This window comes from Barbus barbus (genome assembly GCF_936440315.1).
Source record: "Barbus barbus genome assembly, chromosome: 47".
Lineage (NCBI taxonomy): Eukaryota > Metazoa > Chordata > Actinopteri > Cypriniformes > Cyprinidae > Barbus > Barbus barbus.
In genome coordinates, this window is record NC_136725.1 from 14,175,103 (window position 1) to 14,192,751 (window position 17,649).

Below are 17,649 nucleotides of genomic sequence, written 5' to 3' on the forward strand. Positions count from 1 at the left end.
ATTGTGAAGTTGAGAAATAATGCTATTAATGGTTCAAAGAGGCTTCTGACGCTGAAGGCTACACCTGTTGTAAACGTGCAAATAGTAATAAGGGTAATTAGAACGTTTTAAACAGACACAGGTTTATTTTTGTATTTTTTTAAATAAAAATTATGTACTTTTTGGGAGATAAAGACTAGACATATTGCTTTCTGTACTTTTAATGTACATGGAGTGGGTTGCCCCTCAGGGATGCTGCCATATTGACATCACATGACTAGCTGTTATGCAGCTGACTGATTTAAGTTAATCATATTAACAACAACAACAATAATACATTTTCTGTACTCGTATTCCCTTTCCTCTGACTTTTTACCATGGTTTGTGAAGCAACAAGCAAAGATGTCAATTTCAGTACATTTTTAATAATGACTAGGCCTATTTATATGTTGTCGTTTTTAACGTAGCCTACTTAGGCCTACATAAACACCTTAAATAAGAATGTACAGTTATTTTTGGATTGAGTTTAATTCATTAGGCTTAACTTAAATAAAAACCCTATTGTGATAAATACGAGTGATTTTGTTAGGAACATTGCTAAGTAGTTTTTGATGTTTGCTAGCTTCTTAATAAAGTTGTATGGCTTGTTGTTCCCAATAAGAAGTTAATTATTGATGATGATGTGAGGTTGGAAGGAGATTTTCATTAACCCTCTGGTGTTGCCCGCACTGGCATTTTTTTATTTCAGTGAAATGAATGTATTATACTTGAGTTTTATAATGTTTTTTACTTTTGATATTTTGTATTATTATTATTATTTTTACCATTAACCACTTTTTGAGCATAAATGAAATTGCCAAATTAAACATAAATCTTAAATTCGGAGCACAGACTTAAATTTGGTTTCTTTAAATAAGAAAAAAGAGCTTTCGGTAAGATTTAGTTTGGGTGCTGTACCAAATGTTTCCACTAGATGAAATTGCTTCCCATTCCTTACCAATGTGTTTTGTTCTTGAACATGAACTGTACAAATGTGACTATGTTCTTCAGCACCATTTAACCTTTCAAATCAGAAATGTGTGTGTGTGTGTTCACATAGCAAATGCTAAAACATTGACCAAGTTTCGTACCATTCTGAAAAAAAGAAACAACCCCCCCCCCATAAATTTCTTCAGTAACACTTACCAAAACAGCACCAAAGGGTTAATCTTAACAATAGACCACCAGATGACTTATACAGAGGTTTAAAGATGGTTAAACTGACAGCTTTCAGGCTCTCTACCAAACCACAAGATATTCACAGTTTATTACGCCTGACAGTTTCACTCAGATTAAGCTGTGCCAGTTTACATCTCATTCAAAGTATTCACTGAAGTGAAAAGAGCGCGGAGACAGCGACAGGATTAGATGCTTTTCCATCCAGAGCTTATTCTCTGTTATTGTACTGGATTTATCACACTGTGACTTAGAATTGCTTTGAACAGAACAGTTTTGCAACTGAGTAATTGACATCTCCATCTCCATCTCCATCTTTTTTTTGTTTTTGTTTTTGTAATTAACATCAAAATTTTAGGTTAAGTAGTTTATTCCAGTTTTATTCTCCATGTTCTTGCATGACAAAATGAAATACTAAAATTCTTAAAACTAAAACTGAAATAAAAAATGAGCTAAAGCAATACAGAAATATATAAAAAAACACTCATAAAATAACAAATGCATTACAAACTAAAATGAAAATGAAATAAAAATACACAAAATGTATAAAAAATACACATAAAAAATATATTTTTATTAACACATAAAAATACAAACTAATTCAAAATATGAAGAAAAAATATAATAGAACATACATATAACACAGGTTTAAAATAATCATTGACTTTAGCATGTCACACCACAGGACATTTCCCAAAAGTATTTCATCATCTAACCTTCTGAAAGTAAGTTCCACAATCTAAAGCTTCTGCTGATTGGCCGGATGACAGCAGGATGTCACATGACCAAAGATATCATTTGAAAAGTGTTCAAGCTATAACCTTTTGACCATTTTCAAACCACACTATATTAATTTAGTTCTGAGGCTAAAAATTGACATTTTTATGTGCTTGTATTGAAAGTCTAAAGGGGTTTGATATGGATATATATCTAAGGGATATATGATCTTCAAAAATGTGTGCACATGTGGACCTGTTGATGTTTGTGAATGTGCTGTAATAGCCAGTATTGGTCACAAAGGGGCACTCTAGATCCATCAGACCTATGACATGAAACCTTACTGTATTTAAGATCTACTGATCTGTTTCCTGAGTGCTATTTTCACATGACTTGAAGTGACAAAGTATATAATGCACAGTTTGATGTGACCAGTTTTATATAGGCCTACTATACTAAAATGCTAACATTTTGCAGATTATATTAATATGATTTGGACTGACATTTGAATTTATGCACAACTTTGCATAGCATTTGCTGTTAGGAGAGTTGTAAGATGTGAGGAAAGGTGAAAATTTCCCATGGCCCTGATTGATTCTAACAAGGATGTTAACAATAGGATGTTAAATGCATTCACACTTTCGCAGAAGATGTATAGTCTTTAGCCCTAAACAGGAAGAATCATATGAGTAGGAAACCAACCCAACCACAGCAATACAGACACACGCCCACTCATCTGACTTCTCCAAGTAACTGATTTAGACTTCATCTTTGACAGGAAGTAAGACTGACAATGTACCTAAGGTCAGTCTGCCATTGACAGCAATGCCTCTTATAGTCATTTAAACAGTTTAAAAGCAAACAGGAATCAAGGGAACCTATAGAGAGAGAGTTGGGGAGAGAGAAGCAAGACAAAGGCCAGCTGAAGAACCATGGAGGAGGACATCAGGAGAAAAGGGATGCTTTATTTTCACCAGCAACGCTTCGGCAAGGTGAGACTCAATGTCCTTCTCAGAGCTTTATGAGTAGTGTGATTATTTTCACGAGTTAAACTAATGAATTGAATGCATTTTCACACTCTTGCATGGATGTGGATTCAGCATACATCAGCGGACTGACAACGGCAAAGATGAGAAATGCGGCCGCTGTACTGGCCTTGAGTATAAACGCACATAACGCAAATAACACACACACACACACACACACACACACACACACACACATATATATATACACACACATACGTGATATATACATATATAAAAGAATGCTGAAAACTATGTACTGTTATTTACACAAAACAATGAAGCAGCACAACTCTTTTCAATATTGACAAATAGAAATGTTATTTTATATTGTATTATTATCTATTAATATTAATGTTACATTATATCATTATAAAATGTTAAAAGATGATGAAAAGATGCTAACAAATTATTATTATTACAATTCTGCTCCGGGTGTGTGTTCACAGTGCTTGTGTGTGTGGGTGTGTGTGTGTGTTTGTTCACTACTCACTGCTGTGTATGTGCACAAATTCTGAGTATAGGCAAAGTCTCTTTAAGAAGGTATTCTATAGTCTTTGATATAGGTCACCATACTTGGCCACACATCACATCCTTTCTTTTCTTTTCCTTTCCTTTCCTTAATATAGTAAAAATATGAGTGTGATTTACATTGTACATTATATCACTGATTTTAGTACATTTATATTTTATACAGTATTGTTATTATTATACATTATTACATCAATATTATATTAATATTACATATACAATTATGCAGCCTCTAAAATTACTTAGAATTAATCTATCTATCTATCTATCTATCTATCTATCTATCTATCTATCTATCTATCTATCTATCTATCTATCTATCTATCTATCTATATATAACAAGTTAGGTAAAAAAGTTATCTACAATTAATAAAAAAATAGTTAGAATACATTACCTAAAATTAGAAAATGAGTAATTAAGATTACATTTTCATCGTGTAATTTGTAATCAGTATCAGTAACAGATTACAATTTGAAAGTAATCTACCCAGCACTGTATGAATACATTACTAACTGTTGGTAACCAGAAGTACATCCAAATACTTGTTGTCTGTTGTTTGACCATTTTAAATCTTCGTTTTTGATTAAATGTTTGCTTAAAGGAATATGGGATCAGATTATAGTTCCTAGCCATATTGGCCTAGAAAATCGCAACTTTTCATTTTCCATCGGTCTTAGTACACGATGTAACTACAGAAGAGTCAAGTTTTACATAGGAAAATTATCGAAATTCTTGGGTCATTTTTGATTCAATGATCTATGCTAAACTAAACTAAAAGTGCTACCTCCAGACCCGGAGATCGGCTGAATGGATTCAAAAACGGTCAAACTCAACTGTTTAACTGGAGTTATAAAATGAGCCTATTTCCAAAAAAGAAGAAAAAAAGTGTGGTGTTCCTTTAAAAGTGTCTTTGTGCTTTTAATTTTTTTTAAATAAAAATTCTGCTTGGTTTTATATTTGTTATGTAATGCAAAAACTGACTTTAAAGTATATGTATTGAAGTAGGCTATGTTATGTACGTGTGTGCTCTTCAGAGATGGAGGAAGGTGTGGTGCGTGCTGGTGGCGGAGAGCAGACGCAGCGTGTCACGGCTGGAGCTGTACGAGCACAAACACTCCTCCATCAAACAGGGCTCCAGCAAACGCAAGCCCGACTACAAACAGGTGATCCGACTGCGAGAGTGCATACAAATATCAGAAAGAGAGATAGCTGACTGCCCCAAAGACAGCGCAGCCTTTTATCTGGAGACCTCAGACAAACTTTACGTGTTCGCTGCCCAGCATTCAGAGGTGAAGGGCTGGATCAAGAGTCTGTGCGAGCAGGCGTTCCCTGTAGGTATCACATCCTATCACAGCGCATAATGATGATGAGCGTTTTGCTAATTGCTCATAATACATAACTGACACGTCCAGGTACAGATGTCACACTTTAAAACCATTTAATGCTTTTCAGGACACCAACGCTGAACAAAGGTTACAGAGAGAGAGCAGCATTTATTCTGAACCTGAGAGCAGTCCCCACGCCAGAGAAATGCAGGAAAACTCACTTTATGACACAGCAGAGAACGGTAAGGCACGTAATGTCACGCTGACAACCTAAATATAACTTATAAATTATTAGAAAATCACGTTCCTTACAATTAATAGGCTACCTTTACCATTGTGAATTGGGTTGCACATGCATTGCTGTGACCCTGAAATACTGCAAACCCAAGCCTAAACTTGCTCTTTCTTCATTAAATCAGTATAATTTTCTCATGCAATAAGAATGATAATAATACATAAATGGTAGTCTATAGTCTATATATATATATATATATATATATATATATATATTTAAACTTCAGTACACATATATCCATTTTAATATAATTTTTGTACTGTTTATTTATTTAAATCAAATTAAAACTGTAATACATGGTGACCACGTGTTATTATTTTTCATATTTTATGTCCGCACGTATGTATGTATGCATGTATGTGTTATATATATATATATATATATATATATATATATATATATATATATATGTGTATGTGTGTGTGTATATATATATATATATATATATATATATATATATATATATATTGCATGTCATATAATGCGTTTTGTATTTAATGTATTTACAGAGAATTAGGAAATTGTTATCAGTATATGTATTAATATATCTATATCACACACACACATTATATGTCTGTTTATCTATCTATCTATCTATCTATCTATCTATATAGATAAATAACAATAATAATATAGCACATTTTATATATATATATATATTATCGTAACGATTACCTTTTCATTCTAATATTTTTTTAAATCAGGTAATGCTTTAATGCATCGCACCCTAACAGGTAATAATAGTGATATTGGAGGGACAGAGAGGAGAGAGATGCTATTTTAGTTTGTCCTATTGCAAGGACGAACAGCCTCTTTTTCAAGTTAAACCTCAGGCTTGAGTCAAATTGCCCATTTGGGCCACAGGTGGCCAACCTTGATTCCATTAAAGGACAGGAAAGAGGGGACACTGTTTTCAGGTGTATGTATAGAGAGAGCTCATTCAGGAGAGACGACAAATGAAATGAAGCACAGGGATGCAAGCTGTCCTCAAATTCACCCGAGGCCACTTCTTATTGACTTTCTGCTTCTTCCTTTTCATCTAGTTCAAGATTTCTATTGGTCCTTATGTATCACTGACAACAGAGCACTTTTTTTGTGGCGCTCACTAAGGCAAGCATCACTACCACTACTACTAAGTGCGCAACGTAGTGTCTTGAATGAGGGACCTGAGGAATCAGATTGTCATTAGTAGCATTTTCAAATGAATGAACAAACAACCAGCTACCAAAACACCAATAACAACTTAAAAAATACTTAGCAATGACCTAGAAACCACCCACAATGTGGTTGTTGCTTTTGCACAGGCAACCACCACTCACATTTTAATCAGAAAATGGATGAAATTTTTTGTTCAGCTTTAAATGATGTTTTTCAAAATTTCAGAATTGAATGTGACTGTCTGACATCATCTCTGACTTCATTTTGGGCCAGAGGAGCAGCCGACCAAAAAATAGCTCTAATTTCCGTTTTATCACTTTGGGGTGACAGCTCTTAGACTGTCAGAAGGGCTTCGTCTGGGTTCCGTTGCGCAAGTTTTTAGAGCAGCACATGCAGACAGACAAAATGACACAAAGTAGATGAGAGCGAGTGAGAGAAAGAGAGAGAGCGAGGAAGCGAGGAGGATGAAACTTGTCTGACTCTAAATCAGTACTTCATGAACTTCAAGATGTTTCTATTCTCGTCTGAGGAGGGGTGACGGATCACATCCTTATTTTGCTGTACTCCATGCCATGACAACAGTTACTTAGATATTGACTTCCCCATTGACAAACAAGAACCAAATTTTTTTTAAAATATATAACAAAAATATATAAATTCATAGTTTACATTTTGTGTTTGGTAAGATTTCTTAATGTTTTAAGAAAGAAAGAAGTCTTATGTTCACCAAAGCTGGATTTATTTAATAAAAAACAAAAATAAAAACAGTAATATTGTTGAATATTATTACATTTTGAAATAATTGTTTATTTCTAATATGCTGCTTTGCTTTACATTATAAAATGCATTTTCTGTCACTTTTGATCAATTTGAAAAATTCTAAAATTAAAATCTTACTGACCTCAAAGCTTTGAACGGTAATGCATATATTATGATGGGTGCATGAATTTTGAACTTTGAACAGAAAACTGCAGAACAAGTTATACAAAAAAGTTGTATTACTTTTATTCTAATTTGTGTAAAAACAATGCAAAATATTGAGTCAAGAAAGATATGTTGGAAGGGAAAATTCACCTAATTATCGCTAAAAAATAGTTCAAATAATTGCTTCAAATAATGTAATTACACTAAAATAAGATGCATTGCATTGTGGAATACAGTATCCACAGACATTTATCATATTCCTTTCATACAGAACATACTTTACATACTGTATATGGCAGAAATGATAATAGTAGTGTGCTATTCTGAACATAATCTCAATTTCCTGTGTCCTTGGTTAAGGACTGAGCAAATAGCTTTTAATTATAAGAAAATTGCTAGACTTGGCAGAACATGAAGTGATTATGTTCATCACCCTTCTCTTAACTGTCTCTTAATGTCCCTTATATTTCATTTTCTCCAATGTACATTTCACAAAATGGCTATTATTCATATAAAACGTACAAATTAAGAGATCTTTTGTATGGAAAAGATCTCAATCTAGTTGTCAAGCTGACCTGAAATACTTCACAGTCCAGCTGCCAGTCTCTTCAAGTGCTAGTCCAAGTGCTGGTAAGTTTAAAGATGCTAGACGTCAGGCTTGCAGCAGTTTAGGGATAATTGGATTGCAACCACCCCCTGATAGATTTGATTGGATGAGCAAGAATGTTTCAAGTCGCTAGGTTGTGGGTGGTGTATGATGTTTTGTATAGAAGCTCGACATCAAAGACAAAAACTGGGAGCAGGTGGAAACTAACCGTTCAAATCGTCTCCATGAGGGAGTGAAATTCTGGGAAGCAGAGAGGCAAACAGGCGGATGAGGCATTTTCTCCATCTGTCTTCATGTTTACATTTTAAACAGGATCTTTGAACGTTTCCAAGTGTTTGTGTGACTGGTTTTGAAGACTGAATGATTCAGATTACAAAGTTTTTTGTGTTTTTGAACGTCTCTTATGCTCACTAAAGCTGCATTTATTTGATCAAAAATACAGTAAGAACAGTAATATTGTGAAATATTATTACGATTTAAATAACCGCTTTCTATTTTAATATATTTTAAATGACAATTTATTCCTTTGACAATTTTCAGCATCAGTGTCACATGATCCTTAAATCATTCTAATATGCTGATTTCAAGAAATATTTCTTATTATCAATCTTGAAAACAGTTGTGCTGCTTAATATTTGTGTGGAAACTGTTATATGGCATTCAAAGATCTGGGGTAAGAAAGAAAGAAATTAACATTACAATAATAATAAGTACTATTTATTAACCATTGAATCAGCTCATTAGCATGATTTCTGAAGGATCATGTGACACTGAAGACTGGAGTAATGATGCTGAAAATTCAATGATGCTTAATCAAATAAATGCAGACATCTTTATATAAAATCAATAAGAACGATAATATAAATGATAGAATAAATAACAAATTATAAATGCAAAAATATTATTTTATTGATATTTTAAACAATGACTCTCAAAAGAAATAAAAGATAAACATTTCATAGCTTCCACTTTGTGTCACCTTGAAAATGCAATGTGTCTTGCATTTTGGGATACATTTTTTTTGGGATGTCATGCACTCTGTCCACACATTTTAGGCAAATGTAGTATTTTATTTGAGAGCTCCATGCATACAGCAAATGTACATGCTGTGCACCTTACCGTACTGCAATAGTAATAGTATGGTAGCAAAACTGGCAACAGAAAGACAGAGTTTTTAAAGATAGATTTTGGGTCAGCAACTCAAGTATTGTAGTTCCTGTTATTTTTAGCCGATAGATGCTCAGTGTGAACACCCATGGGCCGGATAGGAAGGAAGTGGTATTTTTTTTTTCTTCTCTGATCTATAGTTTGAGAGTCAAGACAATATCAGAATCTCACAGTTGGGATTGCATTTATCATGCCTTTCCTTCCCAAGAAGCTCCCGACTCATCTTCTGAATCCGCTGTGCAGTACCTGAATCTTATTTATGCAGGTGCTGAGGTGAACTTAACACTGGCCTTGCGGAGCTCTCTAATAATACCGGCAGTGCTGCTGTGGTTTGACTGTACCTTTGATATGGCTGTGGGTTTAAAGCCTAGAACACCAACAGACAACCAATTAGTGGCACAAATAGTTTTGATCATGCATTAGTTGAAATTAGCAAACAGATGACACTTATGAAATGCAAAAATAAATGTATACATATGCGCAATTACGCTGATGCACAAAATGAATGGCTAATTCATGTATCGTCTCTTGTGATCTGCGCAATACACTGATGAACCAGGGTCGTTAAGACTCTTTTTAATCAGTGACCTGACAATCAGAGGCTGATTAACACTCGCCAGATCTCATCAGACACCCTTGAAATCAAGATGGGCACCGGGAGTCAATTTACCGTTAATGAACACATAAAGTAATTGCCAAGTCCTTCTTTGCACCAAAGCACGAATCAAAAACATGAGGAAAACATGATAACAACAGAATTTTGCATGAATTGTTCCCAAAATGACAACTTGGACATCTAAACAAAACTTCTTGACAGCGGATGTATTAAAATCAAGGCCGTTTAAGTGAATGACGGTAGCGAAGAATGAGACAACAGCTGTTGCTGAACCTAGTTCCCTGCTTACACACTAAATGCGATGGAACTTCATAAGTGATTGATTCTCATTCTATGAGAGACTTGGCTCATGATTAACTGTTTAGTGTTAGCATGTTGCTAAGCTAATGACAAATATTGAGCAAAATATTTTCAATTGGACTATATTTTATTAGTATGTTTAGGTGCCATTTTGGATCAGTTTTGTCAGTGAAAAAAGGCATTATTCACTCTAAAAAAATGATGCTATATAGCACTAAAAGTGGTTCTTTGGCTCGTAAAAATAGGGTAACTACTTTTGGTGATGTATAGCACCAAATCTTGGTGCTTCAGTGGTTCTTTGGCATGACTGAGGGGCTATATAGCACCGCTACCATATACAGAACGTTAAGCTTCTGTATGGTTCTTCAGTGGTTCTTTGGGGTGATTAAGGCAGTGTTAAGCCCCTTTAAAGGTTCTTTACGAGCCAAAGAACCACTGTTGTTGCTGTTCAGCACCATTTGACAAAGGTGCTGTATAACACCTTTAAAGATATGGTGCTATATAGCACCAAAAGTGGTTCCCCTATAATTACGAGCCAAGAACCACTTTTAGTGCTATATAGCACCATGTTTTTTTTAGAGTGTTGGATTGACTTTTTTTAAAAAGGACGTGTGGTCACCCTAAATTTGTCCAAAATGAAGTATCTTTTCTTCTGGAAACTTTGCCAAGAATGCAGCTATGAGGTCTTAAAACATTGTCCATGTAAGCAGCTCACTGGGTTTTCAAACTGAGCCAATGGATGGATTTAGTTTTGGTGTGTTCAAGTCCTCCTGGAAAGTTTGTAAAAAAAAAAAAAAAATACTGCTAGGTTTTTCCACATAAAACAGTATAGAATTTTCTCATGAAATTGTGTTGAAGGTGCTGAAAACAATGGTATTGTTTATCATTTTACTGTAAATGAACTGATAAAATGACACGATAAAAATGTTTCTGTGGTGAAGTAAATGCAGAAAAACAAATGTAATTTCTACATGTAAATGTTAGTTCAAGCAATAATAATACAAAAAACAAGCAAAGAGTTTTTTAAAGACAGTAAATTAACAGGAAGTGAAGTGGGAGAGAGAGAGAGAGAGAGGGGGACGGGATTGAGAAAGGTCCGCAAGCCGGGACTCGAACTCAGGATGCCCAGGGCACACTGTGCTCTTGGTTGCTATTGGCGCAGACAAAAAACCCCCAGTAAATTCTATATTACTCAATTCAAGCTTGTAGAAAATAAAGTGTAAATACTCACCTTTTATCTAAACAGAGAGGTGTTAAAATATCAAATGAAATATCCAGCTAAATCAGTAAAACATCAGTAAATCAGCTAAAACACTAACTGCAGCATGCGTCCAGTGAGTCATCCAGGTTAACAGAATCGTGCTTCACACGTGTGCCATCTGTATCTCCAGATAGCATGGACTGCACACATCTGCGTGTAACGCTCTCCCCAAGCAGAGCTGCAAGTGAGAGCGAACAGGAAAAACAACTAAATTTGACATTCACGGTCACGGGTGAGGCCTCACAGGGCAACAAGCCAACTATCTGATAGCTTGTTTCATTCTGGAAGATGTAGAGCGAGGAGGAAGAGGCTCAGAAAATGACAGCTGTGAACATCAACCGAAGGAACAAAGGCTGAACTTAGACAGGGCTGCCTTCTCTGGCTTCTTCCTGCTCCTGTGGACATCCAATTTTGAATTTCAAAGCTATCTCTAGAGGAAAAGCAATAGGTTGTGTTCCCTGCTGTCTTCGGTCTAAGTTTCAGTGATTTAAAAAAAAAAAGGAAAAGTGATTCAGCTATATTGTCCATGTACTTTTACAGAAAGCTGAAACTGAAATCGTTGTAGGAGTTGAGGCAAATAGTAATTTGCTCACCCTATATGATGTTTCAAACTCGTATGACTTGCTTGGAGATGTTTAGCAGAATGTTCACAATGCTCTTTTTCATGCAATTAAATTAGATGCTGATTTACAGTGCAACCATCAATCCCCCCCCCCTCCCCCAAGTACCATAAAATTAACACCTTAAAAGTAGTACAAGTTGGACATATGACTAATTTGCTATTCAACCCACATTTTACTTTCATTCTGTTTTCTGTCACAATTAGTCACATGACATGCAGAAACCAAAAGTGTTTGGCATAAAAAATTTTTCACATGAATACAAGATTGAAGTGTTTTAGGGGCTGTTTACGTTGTACAAGGCAAGATATTAACTTTTTTTTCTCATTTAATTTTGTGCTAATGCAAGTTTCTTTTGTCTTACAGTTCGAGATTTTCTGGTCATAGCAGTGGGCACAGAGGTTGCTGAACGGTGCAGTCTGTACGGGGAATATATCCTCACTCCCCTGCCGGACTGCTTATTCCTGAAGGATGTTAAAACTAAGAAAGTGTTATTCAAATGGCCGTACTGTTACATCAGGAAGTTTGGACAAGACACGGTAAGCTAGGCCTTTTTTTTTGTCCAATCTATTTATTCAAAATGCATTAATAAATATCCAAGGGTGCATTAAATTGATCAAAAGTTAAAAACATGCAAACAATAAGATATCTATTTCAAAAATAGCTGTTCTTTTGAAATTTCTGTTCATCTTCATCATAATGTTACTGTTTTTATAATATAAATTAAGCCTTGGTGAGCATCTTATGTGTATATGTGTGTATGTGTATGTAAGGCCAAAAATTAACTGATATTTTAAGACTGTAAATACACCCCCCCACATATACATACATACATTATATATATATATATATATATATTTCCTTTTCTTTATCATGACATTGATCCTTTGATGCAGGTTAAATATTCATGTACTTTTTCTCCACTCGTTATAGTGTTGTCATGTGTGCAGGTGTGAAGTTTCCTCATTTAAACACATTGAGATTCATTTGCATGGCTTTTCTCATGGGAAATACACAGCCTGTCTTTATTATCGCTCCAGTGATTGTGGACAAACATCTATGCTATGAAAATAGATTTCATAACTTTCCCTTCTCTTTTCTTTCCCTCAGTTGTCTTTTTCCTTTGAGGCTGGTCGCAGATGCGAGTCCGGTGAGGGGAATTTCGAGTTTGCAACCCATCAGTGTGAAAGACTGTTCAACATTGTCAGCACATTCATCCAGAATCTACCCAGACCTTCCACAGCAAAGCCAATCAGCCCTGACCATGTAGAACAAAGTCTAGCTCAAGAAGCCACGGATGAAACGTACAACTACACCATAGATAGTCAAGCATCTGACTTTTTACCTGAGGGGAAAATGCAAAAAGCATCAAAAATGCTCAACCCCTCTTGGAGGAGCTTTTCTTTCAATGAAATTGAGCCACAAAGTGAAAGTCAAGTGACGAGCATCGACACCGACCTCGAGAATCAGGAACCCGTCTACGCCAGAGTGTCAAAAACTCAGCAAAAAGCCACTTCCCCTACAGACCCTCAAATGCACTGGCAAAACCTGAGAAAAGCTCTCAAGCAGTCTGCATCTTTCCGAGACCCTTTCAAGACCGATGCTGACATTTCGCAGCCATCTGATTTCGCAATCCCCCAGGAAAAGGGTGCGCATGAAGAGACCGATGCCGCAGAAGGTTCGACTGACTTGTTGGGTGACTCCATCCAGCAGTTAGCAATTAATGACACATTACAGGACATCAGTGAAGAAGCAATTTATGTAGATCCACAGGACTTCCAAGCCAGAGCTGAGTGGGTTGTCAGCGGTATGCACGCTGAAACGGAGGAGGTCATCAGTGCTAATGAAAGAGCTCATGATGGGGCAGACCACCTAGCTGAGCATGACTTCTTCTACAGCCCTGACATGGGCACTTCGCAGGCCATGGCTGCCCTCTCCAACCCTGTTCAAAGTTCAGATGAGCTGTTCTCAACTTATGACAACTTCAGGTTGAAGGGAAGGCGCATGTAATATAGCATGCTCATTCCACAATCATAAAATAGGGGGGAAATTATTAATAATTGTGTCTGTTGAAAGCAACATTTATACGCTAATGTCATATTAAAATAAACAGTTGGTCAGACACACATATATTGATTTAAATTGTACTGTATTGCCCTGCATTAAATTATAGAAATAATAATACAGAAATATCCAAATTGGAATATGAATTTAAATTGTATTGTGCTGTATTACAAAATGTAACTATAATTACAAAAATAGATTATAAAATAGAAATATAATATATATCTAAATAACAATTTTACAATATAAATGTAATCATTACAGTACAATATAACGTGTGTAGAGTATATACAAATTGGTTTTTATAATAAATATAATTACAAAATATATATTTTTAAATAAATTTACAGTATACATTTTATATTATTTATATTTTACAATACAGTACAATATAATATAGTAATATGTGTGAATATAATATAATACAATTAGTGCTGTCTAACGATTAATCGCATCCAAAATAAAAGTTTTGGATTTGTTTACATAATATGTGTGTACTGTGTATATTATGTATATATAAATGCACACACATGCACGTATATATTTAAGAAGAATATGTTATATTTGTACATTAAATATTTATATAAATATATACATGTAAATATTTTCAAAATATGCTGTATGTGTGTGTATTTATATATACATAATAAATAAAACATTTTTAAAACACAGTACACACCTATATTATGTGTATATAAATACACACATGCATGTATATATTTAAGAAAAATGTTACATTTATATATTAAATATATTTATATATAATATAAAATATATGCATGTAAATACATGTAATTTTTTTCTAAATATATGCTGTATGTGTGTGTATTTATATATACATCATAAATATAAACAGTATACCCACATACTATATAAACAAAAACTTTTATTTTGGATGTGATTAATTGCAATTAATTTTACCTAGTTTTTATTTTTAGGTATTGTACAATGTAGCAAAGTTAGCATCCTTTAGGAAAAAGTATTATAAAGTTTTAATAAGAAAATGTATCTTTTTAATACGCTGTGTCCTTTGGTTGGCTATGAGTTTGGATGGGGTTCCCTGGGTCTAGAACGGATGAAAACCCCTGCTTTAGTGAATTCGCCATGCTCTTTCCTTGATGAAAACAACTAAACCTCTCCTGCCATTTCATGTATCATGTTTTCCACTCCAGCGCCTCTTCCAGGAAATCTTTGATTGCTAGCTGGAGAAATGTTCATGAAATCTGCTTGCCTGTAATGGAACAGTAATTATTACAGTTGGTGGTATACGGTTTGGACTGGAGGGGCTCTTTCTCTCGCAGACTGATTTAATTAACTGTGCGAAGGGACCTGCGGCTTGAAGCTGATTGGGATCCCGACCTGCGTGAGAATGAAGATGTCACAGCACCCCATTCATCTAGTGCTGTCTGTCACTCTCTCTGCTAAGATAGACGCCTGCTGTAACGCACCAGTAGTGTGCAGTTTGGAGAGCCTTAATTGAATTTATTTTAAACTCTATTGAAAAAGTGTGTATGTGTGTTCATTTAATCAACGTATGGCTAATAAAATGAATTGTAAAAAGTAGTAATCATCTATTACTAACTAATTGACTGTAATTGAAATGAGTTAAAGTCATTCAGAAACAATCACCTTCTCAGATAGGGGTCATTGATATGTATTTATATGCATTTGTCAGTGAATTAAACTATTTAATTAAAAATGATCCTTCATGTATTATTCTACACCCACTGTGAAGGTTTCTCTCTGTGATCTTTGGTTAGGGATGGCAGCTTCAAATACTTGATTGCTGCTCCACAGTCACTTTTTTATAGTCCCCCTTTTGATACAATTAATTTGTTTGACAGAAACTGGGACTTGCTTAATAATGTGGAACAACCTCTTTAAGTAGGTTTTCCATTTACCTAAGAAGACCTGGCAAACTATTGAACAACCCCGCCTCAGACTGATAAAACATATCAGAAATAAACACTTTATATGAAAAACCAAAATCTGATTTTTTTTCCTACTGATACCGATGTCACTTACATAATCATTTGAAAAAAAATCTATATAAAAATGATATGATTAATTAGATATATTTATTTACACATACATATATAATTAAAATGGTTAATTAGAATTCAAATTAAAAATAGAAATATATTCATTGTTATAATATAATATATAACTTCCTAAAATAACATTTATATTTCTCTAGTTATCAGTTAAACTTAAAAAACAAAGGCAGACAGACAGATAGATAGATATAATATATCTTCCTAAAATATTTATATTTCTATATTTATCAATTAAACTTAATAAACAAAGAGAGACATATCATATAATACAATACAATATAATTTATATATATTAAAATAAAATGTAAATTTATCAATTCAACTAAATAAAGACAGACAGACAGACAGATAGACGTGTGTGATAGAGATGTGTGTGTGTGTGTCTGAAAATGCATTGAGGAGACCAATAAAGAAACTTGCACCACTAAGCAAAGATTATTTGCACATTAAATATAAAGCAAACTGCAACACTTTTGCACAATTTTTAGGTTGAAATGATTATGAAGTGCAATTTTTACCCCACCTTTTAAGGTCCACTTTGATGATCTTACACTAGGGGGCAGTGTCTCTCTCTCCCAACACATAATAACTGAATGTGATGTATGTGAGAGTCCTGCTGAATACAGAACACTGTTTTGCAGATGTAAAATATGAAATGATCAATTTGATATGAGTCTCCAGAGAAACCAATGAGATCCGTTACTCTGATGTGATCCTGCATTCGGAGACGCTGCAATGAAAACTCGTCTTCTTGAAGTTTGATATTCTATTTTCTCTTGAGAGGGTTGGGTCAGGTGAAAATACAGTTGCATAACTGCAGAGAAAATACCACATGGTTGTCTGCATCTGTGAAATCCTCACAAATGAAAAGCCAAAATGCTTGTAACATATTTAAATCTGCCTGTAAATTATTGCATGATTCATGCTTGAATTGTTTAGTGAATTCCAGCGCCTCAATAAGATGAATGGCAACACTGCAAGTGCAAATGAGAGCAGACTGTGGAAGAACAGCCTAAAGAAAAATGCAACGCACGATCTTCAAGGCGGAGCCTGTTCACGGGCCAGAGGATGTTCAGTGACACTGTTTGCTTCAGCAATTGACCTCTGAGCTTGAGCCATCAGGCCATCAAATATCTCCTGCTGAGAAACACTTCAACCACTCATCTGACCTGCTGTAAACTCTCATTCAGAAGAGTGACATCAAACAATAAAATATGGCAAAAGATGTTTTTTAAATAAATGCACAAATGCTGTTCTTTAAACTTTCTATTCATCAAAACATCCTGAAAAAAAATTGTAACACAAAAACAGTAAGCGGCACAACTGTTTTCAACAGTGATAATACTAAGAAATGTTTCTTGAGTAGCAAGAAACATATTAGAATGATTTCTGAAGGATCATGTGACACTGAAAACTGGAGTAATGATGCTGAAAATTCAGCTATTCAGCACAGGAATAAATTAGGAATATATTTAAAAAACTATTTCAATAGTTTACTGTATTAGTATTAGTATTACTGTTTTTACTGTATTTAAATCAAATAAATGCAGCTTTGGTGAGACTTCTTTCAAAAACATTTCCCCCCCAAGTTTGGATTGATTATAGTACCATAAATTCACCTTTTAAAAGCCGTTTAACTGTATTCAGTGTGGTTTTGTCATAATAACACCAATGAATATGAATACACATCTTAAAAACCCTTCTTTCAACACAAGGTGATGAAATACGTTGTAATTATAAGATTACCCGATAATGAGCTCCAAACCAGGAATCCAATGTCTTTTTTT

At 34.5% G+C, this 17,649-nt stretch overlaps 1 protein-coding gene across 1 annotated transcript; it reads left to right on the forward strand.

Moving 5' to 3' along the window:
* Nucleotides 1–2,704: 2,704 nt before the first annotated feature.
* Nucleotides 2,705–13,896, forward strand: LOC306865493 (uncharacterized protein). The gene is made up of 5 exons (XM_079410119.1): nucleotides 2,705–2,903; nucleotides 4,503–4,799; nucleotides 4,921–5,035; nucleotides 12,108–12,280; nucleotides 12,852–13,896. The coding sequence occupies exons 1-5, from the start codon at nucleotides 2,844–2,846 to the stop codon at nucleotides 13,749–13,751; spliced, it is 1,545 nt and encodes a 514-aa protein (XP_079266245.1). The 5' UTR covers nucleotides 2,705–2,843; the 3' UTR covers nucleotides 13,752–13,896.
* Nucleotides 13,897–17,649: the final 3,753 nt, after the last annotated feature.

What these genes read in the sequence shown, in the direction of transcription:
- LOC306865493 (XM_079410119.1), top strand. Translation starts at nt 2,844, where the DNA reads ATGGAGGAGGACATCAGGAGAAAAGGGATGCTTTATTTTCACCAGCAA. An exon ending in TTATGACACAGCAGAGAACG is followed by an intron (nt 5,036 to 12,107) that starts GTAAGGCACGTA and finishes TTTGTCTTACAG; the next exon opens with TTCGAGATTTTCTGGTCATA. An exon ending in GGAAGTTTGGACAAGACACG is followed by an intron (nt 12,281 to 12,851) that starts GTAAGCTAGGCC and finishes TCTTTCCCTCAG; the next exon opens with TTGTCTTTTTCCTTTGAGGC.